This window comes from Mesoplodon mirus (genome assembly GCF_964341445.2).
Source record: "Mesoplodon mirus genome assembly, chromosome: 12".
In the NCBI taxonomy this organism is placed as follows: domain Eukaryota; kingdom Metazoa; phylum Chordata; class Mammalia; order Artiodactyla; family Ziphiidae; genus Mesoplodon; species Mesoplodon mirus.
In genome coordinates this window covers 1,651,615-1,672,055 of record NC_138988.1, presented here as the reverse complement: position 1 = coordinate 1,672,055, position 20,441 = coordinate 1,651,615, and the positions used below count along the sequence as shown (strand labels likewise).

The 20,441-nt window shown below is 63.6% G+C and overlaps 1 protein-coding gene across 7 annotated transcripts in view; it reads right to left on the bottom strand.

The window, feature by feature from the left end:
* Nucleotides 1-20,441, bottom strand: part of EEFSEC (eukaryotic elongation factor, selenocysteine-tRNA specific) — a 171,771-nt gene that overhangs the window by 18,331 nt on the left and 132,999 nt on the right. For 2 of the 7 annotated variants that reach the window (XM_082639163.1, XM_082639158.1), the window contains one exon: nucleotides 461-861. The exons of the other annotated variants lie outside the window; for them this stretch is intronic. In XM_082639163.1, the coding sequence (XP_082495289.1) occupies nucleotides 689-861 (173 nt within the window). In that variant the 3' untranslated portion in view covers nucleotides 461-688. Of the gene's footprint in view, nucleotides 1-460; nucleotides 862-20,441 lie in introns of those variants that run through there. 7 annotated transcript variants of the gene reach the window in all.

The window sequence follows — 20,441 nt, the reverse complement described above, 5'->3', positions numbered from 1 at the left end:
TGCCACTTCACCCTTCTCTGAGTACGGCCGGGTCAGGCTGCAGAGTGGGGTGGCCTGAGGTACAGCGGCAGAGGAGCCAGGGCGGGGCTCGCTGGGCTCTGGAGAGGCCCGGCCGCAGGGGCTCGGCCCAGGGCCGGGGACTCCTGGTGTTCGGACGCAGGGCCACAGCCCCCAGCCTGCCTTCTGCCCCAAGGCACTGGCCTGGCACCCGCTGCTCCCAGACAGACACCCCGGGCGCCCTTCCTGGACTCGGCTGCCCAAGGACTCCCGGACTCTCTCAAGGCCCAGGGGCCACCGAACCTGACCTAACGGCCTGACACTTTGTGGACCCCCTCAGCCCAATGGGTCCCTCCCCTAGCCCTGCTCTCAGCAGGAGCCCTGGCAATTCCCGACACTGCCCTTGGGAACAGATCTGGGAGGGTGGGGGGACCCCCATGAAATCACAGAGAGACCAGCAGAATGGGCGGCACCACGGGACATTTATTTGCAGCTGGCAAGCGCTGGCCGCCAGCCGGGAAGCCTGGGAGACACTGGCCACCAGCCGTGGAGCCGAAGCCCATTCCTGCACGGTGCCGTCCCCTGGAGTGGGGGTGGTGCGGGGGCTCCGGGGAGAGCCTGGAGTTGGAGGCACATGTGGCACTGTGGCTCCCGGGCCTGGGCAAGGTGCCCTGGGGCGGCCGGCGGGCACTCAGGGAGACTGGACCATGCGCTTGTGGGTATCGAAGACGTAGCGCTTGAAAGACAAACTGAGAGCCACATGCTGGACGGGCTCTGGCTGCTCGGCCTCCTCCCCTCGGCCGGCGCGGCCCCGCTTCTTGAGGGCGGGTGTCAAGATCTTCTTGGACTCGGGGCTGAGGCCACCTGCGTGAGGCACAGAGGGAAAGCCTGTCACTCCGCCACCCGCCACACCAGACGGCATGCATGCTGGCCCAGCTCCATCCTGCCCCACGACTCAGCAACACCCCTACACCCTCTGTGGCGGAGCCAGGACCCCGGTGCCACCTTGGGCTCGCCACCCTGCCTCCCCAACCAGCATTCCGGCTCCCTCACCGCACTGGTCCATGCCACCAGCCCGGCTGGCTTGGAGCTCAGCATGGCTCCCACCTGGCTCTCCCGGTCCCCTGCCCGCCCACCCACCCAGCACTCAGGCCCCTGTGGGCTGCCCCGCACTCGGTGCTCTAAGCGGCCCCACTGTTCCCGGCGCATTCGTGCTAAGTCTCTACCCTGAGACTTGGCATTTGAGGCCCCCCGGGCTCGGCACTCTCCAGCTGCTCCTGGAGATGCCCTCCCTGCCCTGCTGTGTGCCCGGGCGGTGACCTCTGCAGACGGCATCACGGTTCTGCCAAAGGACCTCAGTGGATGGGAGGGCGGAGGGAGGGAGAAGTGGGGTGACGGTCCCACTCTCTTTGGCCAGAGCTCCTGCTGGGGTCCTCCTCCCCGGGTGCTGGCAGACACTGTCCCCGAACCCCAGGCGGGGTTGGAGCGACCCCACGGCGCACTGGCCCCTTTAAGCACCCACGCCTCGGTACAGACCCTCTGTCCACCCCCTCCAGCCCAACGACTGAGCGGAAATCTGCTTCCTGCTGACACCCTAACGCCCACCCGCCCCATCGTCCACTGCTTCCGTGCTTTCCCGGCAGCCTTGAGGAGGAACCCACGACCGTTCCCGGGCTCCCCTCTGCCTATGCTGTTCCTTCTGCCTGGGACACCCTTCCCCTCCTCTAACACCAGGCTGCTGTGCCCCTTTCTCTGGGGCTTGTCTTTACGAGGCGTCTGCTTGGGGGCAGCACGAGGCAGTCTCTCCGTGGGCCGCCGGCCAGGGTGAGACGACTTGGTTACCCCGAGCATTATGGGCCGAGGCTCTGGCCAGGCCCCAGACCAGCTCTGCACCAGCGGACACCCCAGAACAAGCCGCTCCCCCTCTGTGGGTCCCACAGCCCTGCTGGGAGCAAGCTGGCAGGGCCGAGGTGAGGGTGAGCCTGGACGGCGCAGGAAGGTGTGCAGACTCCACACCCTAGTGAGGGGCACCAGCCCACACCCGCTCGCCAAACGAGGGTCCTGGCAGGCCGCTGTGTCCCCAGAGAGGGCACTCGCTTCTAATCCACACACAGAGGCTCCACTGGCCAGCAGACCTAACGGCTGGGTGTCTGGAGCCGTGGGAAGTCGGGATGGGCACGAGGTGGTGGATCCCCCCCCCGCACACCCAACGCACCCACTATGCCTCTGCCGTCACGTGAGGGGTGTCCTCCCTGGCCCAGCCCTGCCTGGGCACTGGCTTGCTCCCAAGAAGAGGAGCCAGCGGAAGCTCACGTCGCACTTCAGTGCAGGGAGGACCCTGGCCGTCCCGTCCCCCGGGCCCTCCACGCACTTGCGGAGAATGAGCCCTGAGGAGGGCAGTGCCTCATGTGAGGCCCCACACCCCGTTGGGAAGAGCCTGGATTTGAACTCTGGTCCACAGCTGGTGGCCAACATGGGCTGCCGCCACCCAGCCCCCCACTTGGGGCGTCCACCCGGAGCAGGCTCTGGACAATGGCTCTGCAGAGGAAGCGAGCCTGGGAGAGCACTGGGTATTGGCCCTGCAGCTCCTGGGCGTTTAGAAAGGTGACCAGGAGGCTGGTTCAAGGGACAACCGTAGAGTCAGCAGGGACGGGCCTGCTCGCTGCACGAGGGACTCGGTCTCCCTCTCCACCGCCCACCTCAAAGCCTGCTTTCCCTGGGTAGGCGGGGCTCTCGGCTGATGGGGCTCCAGGATGCTGGGGCCAAGGGGAGCCTCCCTCCTGCTGGGCAGCCTGGTGTCAGATCGAAGGCCCCACGCCCGCCGCTGGGGTCGGGTGTGGGGCGTGAGAAAGGTCCCGGGGCAGCCCTCAGGCAAGTGCCAGTCCTGCAGGTATGTCTCTGACTCCCCGGCCTTCCTTCTGCAAGAAGGCGGCTGGCACCAGACCCTGACAAATGGCACAGGCAGCCCGTCTCCCTCTGGTGCCAGGAGGTCTGATGGCTGAAGAGGCGCAGGGCTCCCCGGCGTCTGCGCCGGGCTGGGGAGACAGGCGTGGCCCAATCGGCGGTCCATCTCGCCTGCGATGGCTCTCGTTACAGTGAGCGCATACCTCGCGCTGCCCAGAGCAGGCAGAGCTGGAAAATCTATCTGGCGCTGGCGAAGACGAGGCCATTTAATTGCTTTCCTGAGATGGCCAGCCTTGTTTCCCTCTGCTCCGTCATGGGGTGGCCTCAACGCCGACCAGCCGAGACCGCGTGCCGGGGCAGCCAGGCTGTGGGGATGCGGGGCAGTGCCGCTGGGAACCACCTTGCTTTGTGGTGGCCTCTCCCCTCAGCCAAGGGGCAAGTGGTGTGAAGTGAGGGCAGGTCACGGTGTCGGGTGGTCATTGCCTGAAAACCTTCACAGAACTCCAGGCCCGGGAGACGATGGCGGGGCTGCCCGCGGGAGTCTGGCCCGAGAAGGGGCAGGCAGTAAACAAGGCAGCAAGGTAGGCAGACAGCAACCAGGGCCACCAGGGAAATAACGCCAAGGGCTAGCTTCTCCAGGAAGAACCGGGGCGGGACCGGGGGGGACCCGGGGCTGCAGATCAGGGGCCGGCCACAGGGAGATGCCGGGTGAGGGTCTGCAGGCAGAGAGCCGGAGCGCCGAGTCCTGGGTGGGGTGGGCACGGTGCTCGAGGACAGAGAGCACGTGTGGCCACGTGCTGGTGGGGCTGCGGGGCCGGGGCTCGGGGGTAACCGTGTCCCCGAGGCGCCCCGTGTACTGGGCCCGTGGGAGCCCAGACAGGGAGGGTCTCAGGCCCTTGCTCGCCCCCAGGGAGGCCACGGATTCTGCCGCCGCTGTTGCATCAAGCATCCCTGCTCTGCATCCCTGCCGCCCGGCCCCGCACAGGAGGCCTCCGTGGCGCTGCCCTGGGGGACCACTGTGCTGGTCTCCTCCCTAGTCCCACCCCCAGGGGCAGAGGGCCCGCGCTGAAGCCCGCGCGGCTGTCCCAGCTTGGTTCCACCCACGGGACAGAGTCTCTCCTCTTACTTGGCATCCAAGGTCCCGAGTGTCACCCAGCGGGTGCCTCCCTGTAGGCTCTGCCACATCGCGGGCTCCCTGCTCCAGCCAGCAGACATAAAGCAGAGCCTCTGAACCTGCTCCGTTTACCTGGAACACCCTCCCCGGCCCTCTCTGTCTGGCCAACTCCTATTCAGCCACTGCCCTACGGGAAGGCTTCCCTGCCCCTGCCCTGGCTGGCGGGATCACTCCTGGAGCCCCATTTAGCAGGAGTTTTGCTTTGTGTCTGCTCCCCAGCGGCCTGTGTCGGAGTTAGGGCCCGGTGAACAGGGCCTGGCCTGCGGGTACAGGGAGGATTTGCTGGACGAAGACACAGAGAATGAGTGGGGTCTCGCGTGGGTGTGCAGGGCAAGGAAGGGAAACCCACCAGCAGAGCTGTGCCTCCAGGACCAGGAAAACTCGTCTGCACGCCAGCGGCCCAGGGAGAAGCTGGGCCTAGAGAGCAGGCCCCCTGCCCCATGTGACCTGGAGCCTGGTGGGGTGGGCATGAGGGTAGAGTTGCTGCAGGTTTCAAGTTCACGCTGTCCCCGTGATCCTACGGGGCTCACAGGCGTCCCTGCTTTTTCTCCCTAACCCTCAGGAGTCTTGGAGCCCAGCGGCCCTGTTCCACCCACCGACCAGCCCAGACCCCGGGATGTGGTGGGGAGGGCTGGCGTGACCCTGGGGGTGACGCTGCTACCCGTGGCTTCCCTTGGGGACACTCTCCCAGGGCCGGGCTGGCCTTTCTCACCGAGCGCCAGCTCCACACAAAGGCACAATGGGCTGGAGGCTGCTGGGCCCTGGCTCGGGCTCGGGTAATCAGGGAAGAATGCAGGCAGCGCGCTGTTTCCCAAGCCCTGGCCTTGGGTGCCGCCCTGACACGGCCATCAAAGCCGGCAAATTGCCTCCAACTGCTGGCGTCCCTTTCATGTTGGGGGCCCGACTGGAAGAGCGGTCTCCACGCTGGTGGGCGGCTTGCACCCTCCAGGGGGAACTGAGCCCTGCAGGCAGCTTGGGGTCACTGGCCCCCTTGGTGGCTCCTCAGAGCTGTGCCAGCTCCAGCCATTCCAGCACACCCCCTCCCGCAGCAAGCAGCTTTGGAGAGAGCAGAAATGCAGGGCGGGGAGGGAGCCGGGGCACAGGGGGGCCCTCTGGGGGGTCAGCATCCTGGGGATGACGGGTGGCTGAGGAGCACAGAGGGGCACAGCCAGCAGCTGGGCTGGGGGCTGGATGGTCATGAAGGGCCTTGAATTCAGCCAGAGCCAAATCTGGACTGGATGCCCGCCCTGGGGGCAGTGTGGCTGAGGTTCCTCAAACTGGGCCTGGGCTGAGCTTGGCTCTGATGGAGCTGGCAGGGCGGAGAGGCCCAAGGAGGACAGGCAGCCTGGTTTTCAGCGAAACGCCCAGAGGCGAGTGCGGTGCAGGGCAGGCCTAGCGGGTTAGGGAGAGCCGGGCCGGTGACCAGAGTGGGTGCGAGGACTGGCCGCGCGGGCAGAGAAGGACTGGCCTCTCGGGCAGCGAAGGACTGGCCGCTCAGGCAGCCGGGGCACCAGTCGGCTCCCTTCCTGCTGAACCCCTGAACTTTGGGGTCTTTTGGGGTGACGGAAGCTTTGGAACCCCTGCCATGGCTTTGCAGGCCTGGTTTTTCATGCTCATCCTCGGAAGCCTGGAGCGTGGCGGGCTGGGTGGGGGGACAGCTGCCTGATTTTCCCTCCTTTCTCTTCCTGCTATGGATCCCATATGTAAACAAAGATGCAATTTGCTTTAAAAAGATAAGGTGATTAAGTTTTTATCAGACGTGTGCTCCACTGTCCCCGCAACAAAGGGAATTAGGAGAGGCGGGCGACAGACAGGCCCTTCCTTGGAGCTGGCCCCGTCTGAGGCCTTCGGCGCACACTCCACGGGCTTCATGCGGCCCCTTTGATGGGCGGAGACGAGGCGGTGGGCGCCCGCACCCCCATTTTGATGTCTTAATGTTGCCTAATTCCTCCTTTAATTTATATTAAGCTTCTTAGCAGCAATGATGAATTCTTCAAAAACAAAAAAGGGCCCTTTGCAGAAATCTTCCCCACACCATGTAAATTGAAATAAGGCAGCCAAGGCTTTGGAGACGGGGCGCGCGGGGAGGAAAAGCAGGGCGTCGTGTGGAAGAAGGATTTTGTTTTAAGGCAAGAAACAAAACGATTCTGAAATAGGAAATGACTTGGTCTTGAGAATCAGACAGAGGCTCACCTACAGGGTGATGGCCGGGCACAGGAATGTCCATTGTCACTTGGAAGGGGTACAGCTGGTGCGGGGCTGCTGGGGGTTGTGACGAGCCCCACACCATCCAGCGTTGGCTCCCGCTGCCCCTCGGCCCAGGGCAAGCGTGACACCCACTTGGGCTGGGGCCATACCCCCTCAGGTGGCTGGGGGTGGGGGCACTGGGGCGGGTGCTCGGGGCAGCCAGAGCTCACCACCTCTCACCCAGGGCTGTTCCTGGGGTGCGGCATCCCCCAGGACCCTTGCCTCGGCACCCCACAGGCCCCGCAGGAGCAGGCCCTGGACTGGCCTCCTGGCAGGAGCCTCCAGGCCCTCTTGCCAGCTCTCTCTTCTGATCTGCCCTTGGGTTGGCTGCCAGAGATCCTTCCAGAACAAAGACCTGATCATCCCGCTCGGCTCAGAAACCTCCAGCCGTTCCTCAGGCAGGTGTCCAAATTCCTCTAACCAGGCCCTCGCCAAGTGCCTCCGGCACACCCCGTGCTTCCTCACTCACCCACTCGCCCCTGCACAGGTCCCCCCCCCAAACCCCGCCCTGGCTCTGCACCGGTGCCCCCTCAGCCTGAGGCGTCCATGATGCCTGTCCACCTGGCAAATCCCACCCCTGCTTGCGTCTCAGCAGAGCTTAGTGTCTGGCTCTGGCTCCTCTGAAGCCTTCCAGGCCTCCCTCCTCCAGGACCACTGAGGCCCTCTACACTGTCCCACGTCCAGAACTTGTGTCCCCAGGAGACGGGGTGCAGCCTGCAGCCATGCCAGCGTTTCCGGGAAGGGGGACCCTGGCCACCTGGCACACCTGCCCCGTCTCATCTGCCCCACGCCCCGGGAATCAGAGCCGCCCACCTGTCCGCCTGGCTCCCGTCACCCCCCCACAGCTGACAGCCGAGCCAGGCAGTGGGGGAGGCAGAACGCGCTGGCCCCTTCGGCACGTGGGGACCTGGACGCTGGACAGGTGTGAGCAGACGGCCCCGGGGGTGGCGACTGCCCAGAGGGGATGGGCTAGGTGCCCCAGGAATGAGGGCTGGCCGGGCAGGGTGGGACCCTGCTGACCGCGACCCGAGGCCAGCGCTGCCCTGCCTGAGTGGCAGGGCTCGGGGGAGCCTTTCCGCTGGCCCTCGGGCTGAAGTCTGACCAAGTCTCCAGGCGGGGATGGCGGCCTGGAGCATGGGGCCTGGGCCCGGCCAGGTCGCCCCTGCCACCACCGTCACCGCGACCGCTTAGCTAGCACTCTCCTCGACACGCCGCCTATCCAGGAGCGTTCAGCATCTCCTGCAAGCCTCCAGATGTCCTTTCCAGGCACGGGAGGTGACTGTCCAGGTCACATAGCTAGTCAGGCCCATGGCCTTACAAAGCCATGCCCCCTGCCGCCTGCCTCAGGCCCAGCACCCTGCTGCTTCTCGCTGGGTACACAGCTGAAGGGCTGGGCGGGGTGCAGGGGTGGGGAGGAGAGGGCGCAAGGCAAGGGCACGACCGGGGGCGCCCTGCCGGGGCAGCGTGGGCCGGCCCCATGGGGACTGACTCCAGGTACTTCCAGGGACGAGGCCTCAGTACCTCCGTGCTCTGGGTCTCAGCGGGACTGCTGGACCTCGCACACTGCCCACAGATGCTGAAGGTGCACTCCACGGCGGGCGGGGGGCAGGTGGGCCTGAGGGCAGAGACCATCTTCCGTGAGGCACGCCTGGCGCAGATGGCCCGAGGATGGGCACAGCCAGCTCTCCACGGTCACGAGGACCGCGACAGCGACCCCAGCTAACATCCACGGGGCCCCAACCCCGTGTAGGCACTGCTCCCCGTGCCTCAGGGCCCTCGACCTCACACCATGTCCGGGGGGACTCTGCATACAAGGAAGCCAGCACGAGGTCGTCAGCAGTGAGAGTGAGGTCACAGCCAAGACGCAGTGGGCTGAGCTCCAGTGCCCTCCACCCGGGCCTGGGCCTGGCCCTGGCCCTGGCCCGTGACCTCACCCCTAACCGACCACGGCTCTCCGAGGGCAGACCCTGGATCCCAGAGCCCGGCCCAGGAAGGAGGAGAGAAGCGCTTTGCGTGCCTCGCCTCACACAAGGAAGGCACACTGTCTTTGCCACCATCCAGAGGCGGAAGCTGAGGCCCAGGGCTGTGAAGGACTCACCCAAGGCCACGCGGCCAGCGGCAGAGAAGTGACTTAAGCCCTCAGTATTACCTGGAGCCCCAGCCCTCCTCCAGGTGGTGGGAGGACGGGGCCGCCTCTCCTCAATGACGGCACCACAGAGGGTCACCTCGCTGCTGGTCCTGACGGTGCGCTGACCCTGCCGGGGACGCATGCGCGCGCACACGCACACACACACACACGTCTCTGGAACAGGAGCGCCCCCGCAGGGCAGGGGCCATCCTTCCGGAGGTCCTATTCAGCTCCTGGTGGCCGCTGCATCAGCTCAGTGAGCAGGCCGTGGTGAGAGCTGGCCGGGCGGGGATGCAGCTCCGAGCCCACAGCCCGGTGTGCACGTGGTGGCCTTACCGGCCGGCTCTCAGCAGAGGCGTCCTCCTGGCTCGGGATGAGGGATTCCGGGCTAAGGTACGTGAGGGCCCTGCCTTCAGGAGCCCACGCTGCTCCTGGACGCCCGACCTGCCTCCACGGACTGCAAGGACTCGCCCCTCCTGCCGGGGCCTCCTCCATGGACAGCCCCTGGAGGCCGGCGAGGGAGGGCACGGGTCCTGGTGGCCCCAAGGACACTGTCCCCACAGTGAGGAAGCTGAATTTTAACACTGCAAACACTCGCTAAATGCGTACCCTCTTTAACAGCAGTTAATCTTTAATTAAAATACCGAGGGCAGAAACCAAGATAACTGGTTTAAAATGTAGAGCTTATTGACAATAAAAGTCTTCCTCATATTGCTTTTCTTTAAAAAAAATTCCACATATTAAAAATGTCCTTTTTATGACTCGGGAAAAAAGCCCTCACTCAGAATCACGGAGGGGCACAAAGGTCCGGGGAGCAGTCGCCTCCCAGGGCCCGTGTGCGGCAGCCTGATTACATATCAGCCCCGTTTCCAGTGCGATGGGAGCGGCGGCGCCAGTGCTGGCGGTCCTCTCCGGTGACAGGGAAGGGCGGGGGGCGAGCCTCTGGTCCCCATCCACACTCTTGCTTTGACAGCCGCAGGCTCTGGCAGTTTACTGCTCCCTTACCTGCAGGCTGCAGCCGGGGCGAGTGCGGCTGCCCACCCTGCACGGGCACACGGGACCGCGTGTGCAGGCGCAGCCCCTCACAGGCAGAGCCGGGCTTGCCAGCCCCTGGCGGGCTCAGGGGAGGCAGGTGTGAGGGCTGACTCCCCGCTGATCCACGAACACCAGCGTGCCGCCGAGGCTGGCTCGACGCCGCTGCATCCCTACGTCATCCGATCGACAGCTGTCTGCCGTGTGTCCACCAGGTACCAGCGGGGGAGCCCTGCGCCGGCTCCCTCCATAGCAGCCCTCACGCCCACGTGGCCACGTGGGTCCCCAGCCCGCAGTGCAGGGCCAGGCACAGGGCAGGTGCTGCAGGTGGCATCACCGCCCGATTCTCACCGCATTCTGCTCCTTCCCCCCCGCACTGTGCACTGTCCCTGTCCCGGGGCTCCCTGAAGGCACGATGCGGACGGAGCACCCGCCTGGCTCGGCACTGTCCGCCGCAACTGCTGATGGGCTGGCGTGGACCCTCACTCACTGGCACGTGTCCCCCTCCTTCCAAAACGCCATCCTAGGCTCTGCCCTGGGCGGCATTTAGTCTGTCTGTGGCTCAGCTCTCTCGTTGCGGCTGGGGGGCAGGGGGGATGTTTCATGTGGGAGCCTGTCCCCGAGTCTGAGGAGGGCCCAGCCTCAGCTCAGAGCAGCTCCAACCAGGCGTCTCTCTGCCCTCAGGGGCCTGGGCCCAGGGTGGGGAGGACAGCGCCAGTGGACCTGAGCTGGTGTCCGTGGGTGTCTCTGTGCCAGTATGACACATGCGGATCACAGCACGTGTACCCAAGGATGGCTGGCCCTGCACCACCGCCAGCCAGGGGCAGGTCGCCAGCTCAGGAGAGGCAGCTCCACTGGGCACCTGGGGACGGTCCCCAGATCCCAGTGTCCGTGCTGGGAAGTGGGCCGCACGAGCAGGGAGCAGCCCCTCCCTGGAAGAGGCGGCGAGCGGTCTCCTCAGGGAGCCTGGAGCGGAGGGGCTCCGTGGACGCGCCCTGCCCTCCCAGCCCTGGAAACAAGGCTTCCTCCTCTCTGCTTTTTCGAGTAAAGCTCGAGGGGTCTTAAACGCCAGGGGCTCACGCTGCCCGTACCAGGGGGTGTGAGCGCCACGCGCTGCTCTGTGCACACGCACGCGCCCCCGTGTCTGGGCTTTCCTGGTCTTCGTACCTCTCTCCGTCTCTCCATCCTGGGTCAGCCCTTCCTCCTGCAGCCAGGCCCCCGCAGTCACTTCTGCCCCTGGCCCTCACAAGGTGGCCCAGGAGGTCTTCTGGAGGCTCCATCGGACTCCGTCCGCCGTCCCTCGGGGGAACCCTGGCCTCTTCAGGCGGCCAGGCGCCCCGCACGCCACCCCCCGTGTCCCCCCAGGCCCCTGCTTTGGGCCGCAGGAGCAGGGCCAACGCTCCTTCCGCCCTGGACAGCCTTCCCCAGGCCGTCTCCCCCGCCCCCTTCAAGGCCGAGTTTAGTGCCGCCTCCTCTGAGAAGGCTTCCTTCCTAGCTAGGCCTGGCGGATGCGTCTCTGCGCCCACGGGCAGAGGTGTCTGGAGCCTCCTTCCTGGTACTCACACTCTCATCAGAGACAAAAAGGAGAAATGCCAGCCTGGGAGTGGGAACCAGCCGCCACGGCATTTCTGAAATACATGAGTGACTCACCCAACCTTCAGGTTCAGGACGCCGGACACGCGATTCTGTGTTACTAGCCTGTCCTGAAAAGCCAGAGGACCTACCCTCACATTCCCACCCCGCAGCAGTTGGGGGGGCGGCCGTGGCAGCTCCTCCGTGGCCTGTGCCGGGCCCATTGGCTCCACTCATTTCTGTCACCCGCCCGTCCCTGGAGGCACCTGAGTTGGTGACCCAGCAGGGTAGGCATCTAAGCTTCAGCCCCTGTCCCCAGCCCCCCAGGCCCAGGGCCGGGTTCAAGTGCTGGCTGTGCCCACCGGACAGGGCTCAGGCCAGGCTGCAACGCCCAGAAGGGCACAGGCTCTCCCTCTTGGTCCCCCCAGGAATCAGGAGGAATAGCCAAGAGCCCGGCTGTGCCCGGACAAGCTGTGTGGATTCGCGTGAGCATTCTGCCTCTCGGCGCCTGTCTCCTCATCCAAAAAACGGGGCAACAGTAGAATGCACCCTCTACAAGGTTGTCGTAACGCGCATGTGAGTTAACATGACACAGAACGCTTAGGACGGGGTCCAGCACAAAGCAAGTCTACACAGCACGAACCACTTATTATCACACCACGATCACCACCGCTGAGGTGTCCACCGGGCGCGCGTGACAGCACCAGGCCCTGCCCTAGGTGTGGGGACACAGCCGTGTACGGGTTACCTCTGCCAGGGCACACACGCGCGGCACGTGAAGCACAGGGAGGGGTGAGTGCAGGAGGTGCAGCACGGCGACGGGTGACGTGCTGAGTCCTGGGGCGGGGGGCGTGAGAGGGGGCCTTGCTCGGGACCCACGTGGGGCAGGAGGGAGCTGGGGAGGAGCCGGGGGCTATGCAAACCCAGTCCCGTCTCCACGACAGGCAGTGGCCCTCAGGAGGCAGCAGGGGCCCCGTCGGACCCCGAGCCGGCCTCCTCCCGTGGACGCTGTGGGCTGGACCGGCGCCCCTCCGGCGCTAGGCTGGGGCGGCAGTGGGAAAAAAATAAGAGTTATTTTTTCTCTCTCCCTCTTCCCTCGTTTTCTAGGTTCATCCTCGTGTGGCTGTGAGGGTACGGAGGGAGAGAGGGCAGGAGTTGAGAGCGGCAGGAATTTATGAGCTCAGGGAGCGGCTGCCTTTGGTGGGGTGGGGGGAGGGGGCTCCCTTTGCCAAAACAATATTTAATTTTTTTAAAGGCGGCTACAAAGCCATGATTAAGCTCAGGGCCCTAAAACAAGCCCATAAAATCGAAAAATATTTATCTGGAAGGGTGGCAAGTCCAATAAAAGTTTTATGAATGTTTTACAACTGCCCTGTCAGGAAGCCGGCCTCTCACTCACCCCCTTCTGTGAAAAAACACACACAAGCACACTCACGGGCACAGACTCACACTCGCGGGCATGGGCACACACTCGTGGACACACGCTCAGACACACCTGCACAGATTATGGCCCACGCAGCTCCCGCTGGCCCGGGGCTCTCAGGTGGGCCTGGGGCTGCGGGGAGAGGACCCCGACCAGGGACCAGCCTGCACACCTCAGCTTTGGCATGTGCCCTCCTCCTGTGCCGTGGGCCCCGCTGGCGGCTGCAGCGTCTGCCTTTGGCAGGCAAGGCCCCAGGTCCTCCTGTGGACTCTGTGTGGCGGGGAAGTTGTACCCCGTTTTCCCAGGAGGGTCACCTCAAGGTCCACCAGTTTGAAGGCAGCTTCCAATGTCTCTCCTCTGGCAGCCCCAGGGGCCACCGGAAGGCCAAAGACTTCCAGGTTTGTTATTCTTCATAATCCGGGAAGTGGGTGTCGAGACCCCCAGTGTAGAGGAAAAAACTGACATGCAAGGGCCTTGCCTAAGGTGAGCCAGGCAATGGCTGCAGAGTCATAAGCTCAGCCTGGCTCTAGTGGCTTCCCCTGTCCTGAGGTAGGGGACAAAGGTCATGCTGACCTCTCCCGCTGCATCTCCCACCGCGCGCCCTGCCTGTGGCTGAGCCACAGGGCGTTTGCACGCACCTGCCCCCACCCCCGGCCACCCCAGTGACTGTGAATCACGGCCGGTCTCACATGATGCTGCTTCCTCACAAGTGCTCTGGGCTCCTCCAGACCGAGGAAGCTGCGCTTTCCCTATCACCTGCCTGCGTCCTCCCCAGGCTCCCGGCCTGTCTGGAGGGATGGAGCCTGGAAGGGCAGGGAGCAGCGATTTCTCCTGCCCCTGCGTCCCCAGTCCGAGCTGAGCCAAGGGTGCAGCACAGGGCGGGGAGTGGCGTGTGAAGGAGGCGGACTCAGGTGGCTCCTCCGAGGTCCCCACTGGCCCTGGGCCTCCCATCCTGCCTCAGAGAAGTCACCCACCACCTGGGGCAAGGCCCAGCCCAGGGGCCACTTTCCAGCCATCGGCACTTGCTTTTCCGACCGCAGAAGAGACGGGCACCTGGGCAGGGGCGGGGCGTCGCAACAAGGCACACGCAGATGCCTCCAGATGCCTATGCATCCATCCTCGCACACTCCCCTTCCTGAGGGAACGGGACAGCCTCAAGGCCTGTGACATGACCTCCTGGGGATGTGACTCCAAGTTACAGATGGGGAGTGGCTGCCAGCAGGATCGGACCGAGCAAACCAGGGGCCCAGTTTCTGATTAAACGCTGGGGTTTTGCTTCACGCCCGGCTCTGCTCTGCAGGGGAGGATTCCTGCAGAGGCCTGATACTTAGGGCTGACGCTGGGCCTCCAAGAAACCAGGCCGAGGACAAGCTGCTCTGAAAGTCCAACGGCTGCATCCTTTGAGTGGCAAGAGACGGGCCATGGGGGAGGCGCGGGCTGGAGGGATGAGGGCAGAGGGGAGGCGGGCAGGGCCTCACTCCATTCCAGGACGAGACAAGCAGGCCTCCTGGTGCCCACCCGGGGAAACGCTGTGAAGCAGGGAGACGTGGAAACAACCCACCCGTGCTCACACAGGTCACAGTTGCACGGGCTGCGGGACAACACACAGCAGTCAGCTGAGTCAATTAGGACCCCGCCGGGGGCGCAGGTTCTGAAACGGAAGCAGCAAGGGATCTAGCACCCCTGCGTCAGTGCGAGACCAAAAACGGAGCCACTGAAACCGCAGCAACGCCACCTCTGTTAGGGACACAACCTCAGGCAGGGAGAGTACAGGGACGCACGGGGAGGGGGTGTCACCTGTGGGAGAGCGGTGGGGCTCTCGGGTCGTCTGCAGGATTCTAGTTCTTGAGAGAGAGACAGAGAGAGAGAGAGGTTTGAGCATGTGAGGGGACATTCACATCTGTTTGATCTTGCTGGTTTCAGGGGTATCTGTTCTGTTCTGTGCGGCCAAAGTTTTCCCAGGTTAAAAGCAAAATCAAATACTGATTAAAAAAAAGAGAAAGAGGTACAGGGGACCCACCGTGCTATGGGCAGTAGTTTGTCTACCGGGGAGGAGGACGAGAGCTGCCGTGTGGCCCTAGGTGGTGCCACCACACACGCTGCCCGCGACATGCCAGAGCCTCTCAGACACTCATCGCTGGGACCCCCTGGGAAACAGCACAGTGTCTGAGAGCCGTGATGGAGAAGCAGTGGGCGCCGTGGGGACGCGGACGGGCGGACCTCAGCCGGGGTCAGGGCAGGGAAAGAGGATACTCCTCAGCCCCCCGTTCCTCGTGCTGGAACTAGGCCCCAGGCCCGCTAGGCACATGCCAATGGCCTCTTCCTGGGGGCCCTGCCCTCACCGGGGCCACGGGGAGGCCCTGGCACGGCCCATGTGGATGACAAGGGACCATGCCCAGGGTGAGGCTGGTCGGCAGATGGTTTCTGTACACTGTGCCATGTTTATGTTAATTGCAGATATTTTTAACGTATTGTGTTACTCCATCCGTCTTCGTGAACGGTCCGTCTTGTAAAATTCTTTTAATGATGTTATTTTTTCTTGCCTATCTTCATCATCTACAATTATTTATAATATCATTGTCTTTGTTTCAAATACTGGGTATAAACATTGTTGTAACAGTTCTTCGATGGGGTTCATATAATTTTTACAATTGCTTTGAAATGCTTCAATGGCCAAAGGGGAGGAGGTTGGCCATTCTTTTGGGGGAGAAAAGACACCCCAAGTGCTCCCTGCGCTTGGTGAAGGCCCCCCTCCATCAGGCTGGCTTCCAGGACAGGCAGCGGTGGGCGGCTGGCAGCCCGAGCTGGCTCTGCACTGGGTTTCAGAGCTGCTTACCCACGGACCGGGGCGGGGGGCGGTGAAAGCCACAAAGGCCACTGTCGGGTGAGACGCCTGTGAGACAGACGGATGGTCTGTTTTCATTTTATAGGGATTTTCTGAAACCTCGACTTTCACCCCTCAACTCTCTCCAACCCGCTTTTCTCCCAACTGAGCTGCTTTCCGGAGTCTCCGTGGCCAGCTGGTGACAGGACCTAGCGGGAGGCCAGTGACCACCTGGGAAGGGTCCCCTCACCTCAGGGTCGCTGCCCCGACAAAGCCGGCTTCGGGCCCCCGTGGGGCTGAAGTGGGCCGGGCTGTCCGGGCAGAAGGCAGCCGTCGGAGTGAGCCAGCCCGCAGCTGGGTGGCAGCCGGCCCGGGGCCGGGGACAGAGGGCAGCCCGAGGCTCCCACCCCGCCTGCTCTCTGGAGCCCGCTGTGAACTCTCCGGGGCTCCACGGGCGGTTTGCAGCCTCCCTGACCACTGTCCGCACATGCCTCAGATCCTGGCCTCCTCTGCCCAAACCCCCTCAGTGCCCCCCGCCTGCAGCGAGCCCGGCCAGCCCCTCCCTGGCCTCTCACAGAGCTCCCTCGCTCCCCTCTGAGCCGCCCGCCGGCTGGGGTGCAGCCCACCTGCCTTCCTTGGACGGTGCCGGCCCTCGGACGCGGGGCATGGGCCCAACACAGGCCCTGGCCTTGGGGCTCAGGGTGACCCATCCTTTCAGGGCCGGAGAAGGCCTCCAAGCCTTGGCTCCCTCCTGTGGGCTGTCAGATGGTGGTGGCCTGGGGGGGGGTCTGCCCCCGTGATACAGCTGGCTCACCGGGGGACCGAGCAGCTGAGGGTGGCTGAGGGCGGGCCTTGGGTCTGAGCTTGGGTTTAGGGCCCAGCCGGGGCCTGGCACCCAGGATCTGAGTAGGGCGGGGGAGTCTCCATGCCTTTGGTCCAGAGCTGTGGACGCACCAGGCTCATTCAATGAAATCTGCGTGTCAAAAGAAAAATAAAAAGGGAAGAAGTCTCCCACAGTCCTGTCGTTAATGTTTTCACCTGGTTTCTTCCTTCTTTTCTCTGCAAAGCTTCTTTTTACGTGGTCGAGAGGACGTGGCATGTACAACTTCGTGTTCTGATTCTTTTCAAACATGACTTTGAACGTCAGCCGTGGCTGCCTTCACCTGCTCACACCCTCGTCACCCACGTGGGGAAAGTGGGGCTCTTCCAGGGGACACCACCACCAGGTGCAGGGCGTGCTCCTCAACCCAAGTCCTCCTCCAGGGAAGGGCTCTGCAGGGCACTCCTGGAAGCGCCGGGGAAACCAGACAATGGGCCGTACCTTGGTCTCAAGCCAGGGTGGACCTTGGCTGCGTGGGAGATGCCCAGTCCTCAGGGGCGCGAGATGAAGTGTGGGGGCAGCTGCACCTCCACAGCCAGCGTCCGGGCGGGTCAGCACATGGAGAGCAAACGTGACAGAGTGCCGAGAGGTGTGCAACCCGAGGAACATGAGTGTTCAATAAACTCTTCTTTCAACTTTTCCATACGCTTGAAGTTATTCAAAAAGTTGGGAAGAAAAACCCTCACAAAAACCCACCTTACAGTCGAAGACACCGAGGCTCAGCCAGGATTTCAGCTCGGGTCTGGTGGACTCCAGAGCTCTTGCTCTTTGAAGGCATACTGCTTCCGACCTCCCAGGACGGGCAGGGATGCCAAGCCCGCACAAACCCCAGCCCGCCAGTATTTTCAGTAAAAGCCGGAGTGGTCCTGGCGGGGGCTGCCCCCAGGGGGTAGGGTCCCAAGCACAGGTTCTTGAGGTTGCCCAAGAATCTGCTCCAAGCAGAGTCTGCAGGCGCGACTGGGTGGCTGGGGATGTGTGTGTGGAGAACACATTTTACAGGAAAAGAAAACCAGTTTCATTTTAAACCTCAGAGGGAACATGCAGCCGAAAGGCCCGCTGTCCCAAGGCCTATTATGGGAACACGACAATACCCACAACCAGGACTCTTTGCCGCCCCTCCCTTTGGCACCAAGGTGAGTTTACACTTTCCCTTCTCCCTGGGTTTCCAGAAGCCTCTCAGTGGAGCAGCGCCTGTGAGAAGCGCCCACTTCCATCTGGGGACTCCAGGGTCTGCTGGGCCAGGCATCCAGATCCTCTGAACCTCCGCGTACCCTTCAGGGAAGCGGGGCGAGGGCTGCAGCAGGAGGAAGAGGCGGCGCGTCAAGGGCCTGGACCGACAGAGGCCAGGTACGGGGCCCATGTTTGAGAACAGGGAGATGTCACGCAAAGACCCAGATTCTCAGACTCTCTTGAAAAACAGGAAGACCTGATTCTATCGTGGCTGTGCTGTGTGGAGCTGAGTGGTGGCTGACCACAGGACCTGGTGGCCTCGGCCCGCAGCCTGTGCCCGGTGGGGCCTGTGCTCCCAGGACTCAGCGCACACACATGGCAGGCCATCAGGGTGGCTTTGTGCACTGGCCTGATCCTCACAGCCCCTTGCAACTGGATGACTACCCCCATTTCACCAGAGGGAAATGGAGGCTCTGAATGCAGTGAGCTGCCCGCCTGAGTGGGGTCGGAACATGGGAGGCCTGTGGGGAGGCGGCCTGGCCCGCAGGGTCCTCAGCTGAGCGACCACATCCAGGGACCACTGTCCACCACCTGGACAGTGGCTGTTGCTTAAACTCCTCTTTCTTAAAAATAAACCACAGGGACTTCTCTGGTGGCACAGTGGTTAAGAATCCGCCTACCAATGCAGAGGACACGGGTTCGAGCCCTGGTCCGGGAAGATCCCACATGCCGCGGAGCAACTAAGCCCGTGTGCCACAACTACTGAGCCCGCACTCTAGAGCCCGTGCTCCCAACAAGAGAAGCCACTGCGATGAGAAGCCTGCGCACCGCAACGAAGAGTAGCCCCCGCTCACTGCAACTAGAGAAAAGCCCGGGCACAGCAACGAAGACCCAACACAGCCAAATATAAATAAATAAATAAACAAACCACAGACAGCTTCCCCCGATCTTGTTTGCATGGCTGTCCACCCCGACCTGCTGCAGCCGAGCTGGAGACGGGACCAGGTGCGAAGCCTGCGGGGAGTCATAGAGGCCCAGCTCCAACTCCCATCTCCTCCAGAGCTCGCCTGGGCTGTGGCCACCTCCCGCGAGGGCCGGCCCTCGTGCTCCCGATGCTGCAAGGTGCAGGGCAATGGCGTCTGCCCACAGCACTGCTTCGCCGGACGCTGGACGAAGCGGGCACAAGGCCAGGCCGGTGGTGGGCAGGGCTCCAGCCACGCTGCTAAGCTCGTCTACGGGTCTTGTTCCCAAGGCTGTCTCCCTCCCTAAGACATGCGACAGGGACGCAAGCGAACACCTGGTCCCGAGCCCTGGACGCCTGGCCGGCGCCGGCCCGGGGGCGCTGCGGTCTCGTGGTGTCTCTGAGCTGCGCCTGTGGAGACAGGACGGGGCTCTCCTTGTGGGTGTTGGGACCCAGGCTAGGGCTGGTGCAGGGCCAGCAGGACCCCGAGCATCCCAGACCAGAGAGCTGCCCGTCTGCTGTGCAGAGCTGCGCGTGTCCTTAGGGACAGTGTGAGAACGGGGTGGTGACACCCGGTGGGGGCATGGAGAGCTGAGGCTGTGCTACGCCCCGCGGGGAACCTCAGGACCACGCTGGCTCCCAACTCAGTGACCCAGGCCCGGCCCTCATGCCCTCCGCAGCCCCTGCTTGTGGCCCTTCCCACTGCTCTTTCTGTGCTTCCCAAACACGCTCACACACTCAGGCCTGGAGCGCGGCCTCCTCCTCGTGCTTGGCCTGAGGAGGTCCACGGATGGGGCAGGACTCTGATTGACCGTCCCCTCCCCCGGGAAGCCTTCCTGGGCTTCCGACGCACACGACAGAGACCTCACAGTCACTTGTGCACTGCAGCAGACTTCTGCCATCCCGCTTCCCCTCCAGCCTTCCTTAAACCATTCTCCAGGGGGTCGTTTAAAAGTGGCGAATCAAATGAAGTCAGCCTCTTACTCAAGACCTGCCTCTGGTGGACCCCCAGGCCCCGCTCCCCGAGCGGCCCCTGCCGCATCTCCACGCCACCCCCTGCCCCCGCTCAGCTTGCTCACACCCTTCGGGGCGCTGGCCGCACAGCGCAGGCACTCTGGGTCGCTCAGAGGCACCGGCAGAGGGCCACCCGATGCCAGCGGTGCGGTGCCAGGAGAGAGGCAGGTCTGTCCGGAGGAGCCGTCCCTGTCCAGCAACATCCTCCCACCACCCCCGTCACCAGCAGTGCTGCCCGGCGGGTCCCCAACTTGTCTCTTAGGGCTTCCAGCCCCCGGGCCTTACAAACGGAGACAACCCTTTTGAAGGGAGCAGTTGTGTGAACGTGGGGCCTTCCAACCTTGAGGCCACCCAGGACTTTCTGGGAAGGCTCCCTGGGCGTCAGGATGGGGCCGTCCCTCTAGCTCGTCTGACTTCGAGGCTCAGGACCCTTGTCTCAGAGCCAGCAGTGACGGCTCCATAAGACACTGCTCCCTTATTGCGGCTCAGTTTGGACTCCTGAACCCGAAGCCCAAGTGTCCTTCCCGAAATTCAAGTAGGAGTCACAAGTCACTATGGCCAAACCCAGCCCAAAGGCAGGTTTTGTTGAGTTCAGACAGTTTTAGTTTTCAATCAGGAAATTTTCCACAAAAATTGAACCAGATGAAGTCTGATTCCTGGGCCTGCATCCCATCGCGTGGGAGCAGCAAGGCCCGAGCAGTGGTCCCTGTTTACCACGCTGCCCCCACTCCCTATCACCTGCCACCGGCCTCTGACACCCCGGCTTGGCCCTGTGGGCCTTGCCTCCGAGGTGAGAGGCCCCAGTGCACCTGGGCCTGCGGGCGGGGCAGGGGAGGACACCCAGAAGGCTCCTCAGTTGCCGTTCTGGACGGCTGTCCTGCAGAGCCAGCGGGAGTCCCGTACGCCACACTGAACGCCGCCCCGTCCACGGTCTGCGGGCCCCCAGACGCCCCCTGCTCCGGGGGCCGACAAGTGCGCGGCCCCAAAACCCCGGGCTCCCGACCCGGCTCGTCCCCAACTTGGGCCACAAGTCCTGCTGCTGCGCCACCTGGCGCTGGGCGTCCGGGTTACTGAAGATTCTTTCCCAGTTAGCACTTCAAAAAGGTTAAAAGTAA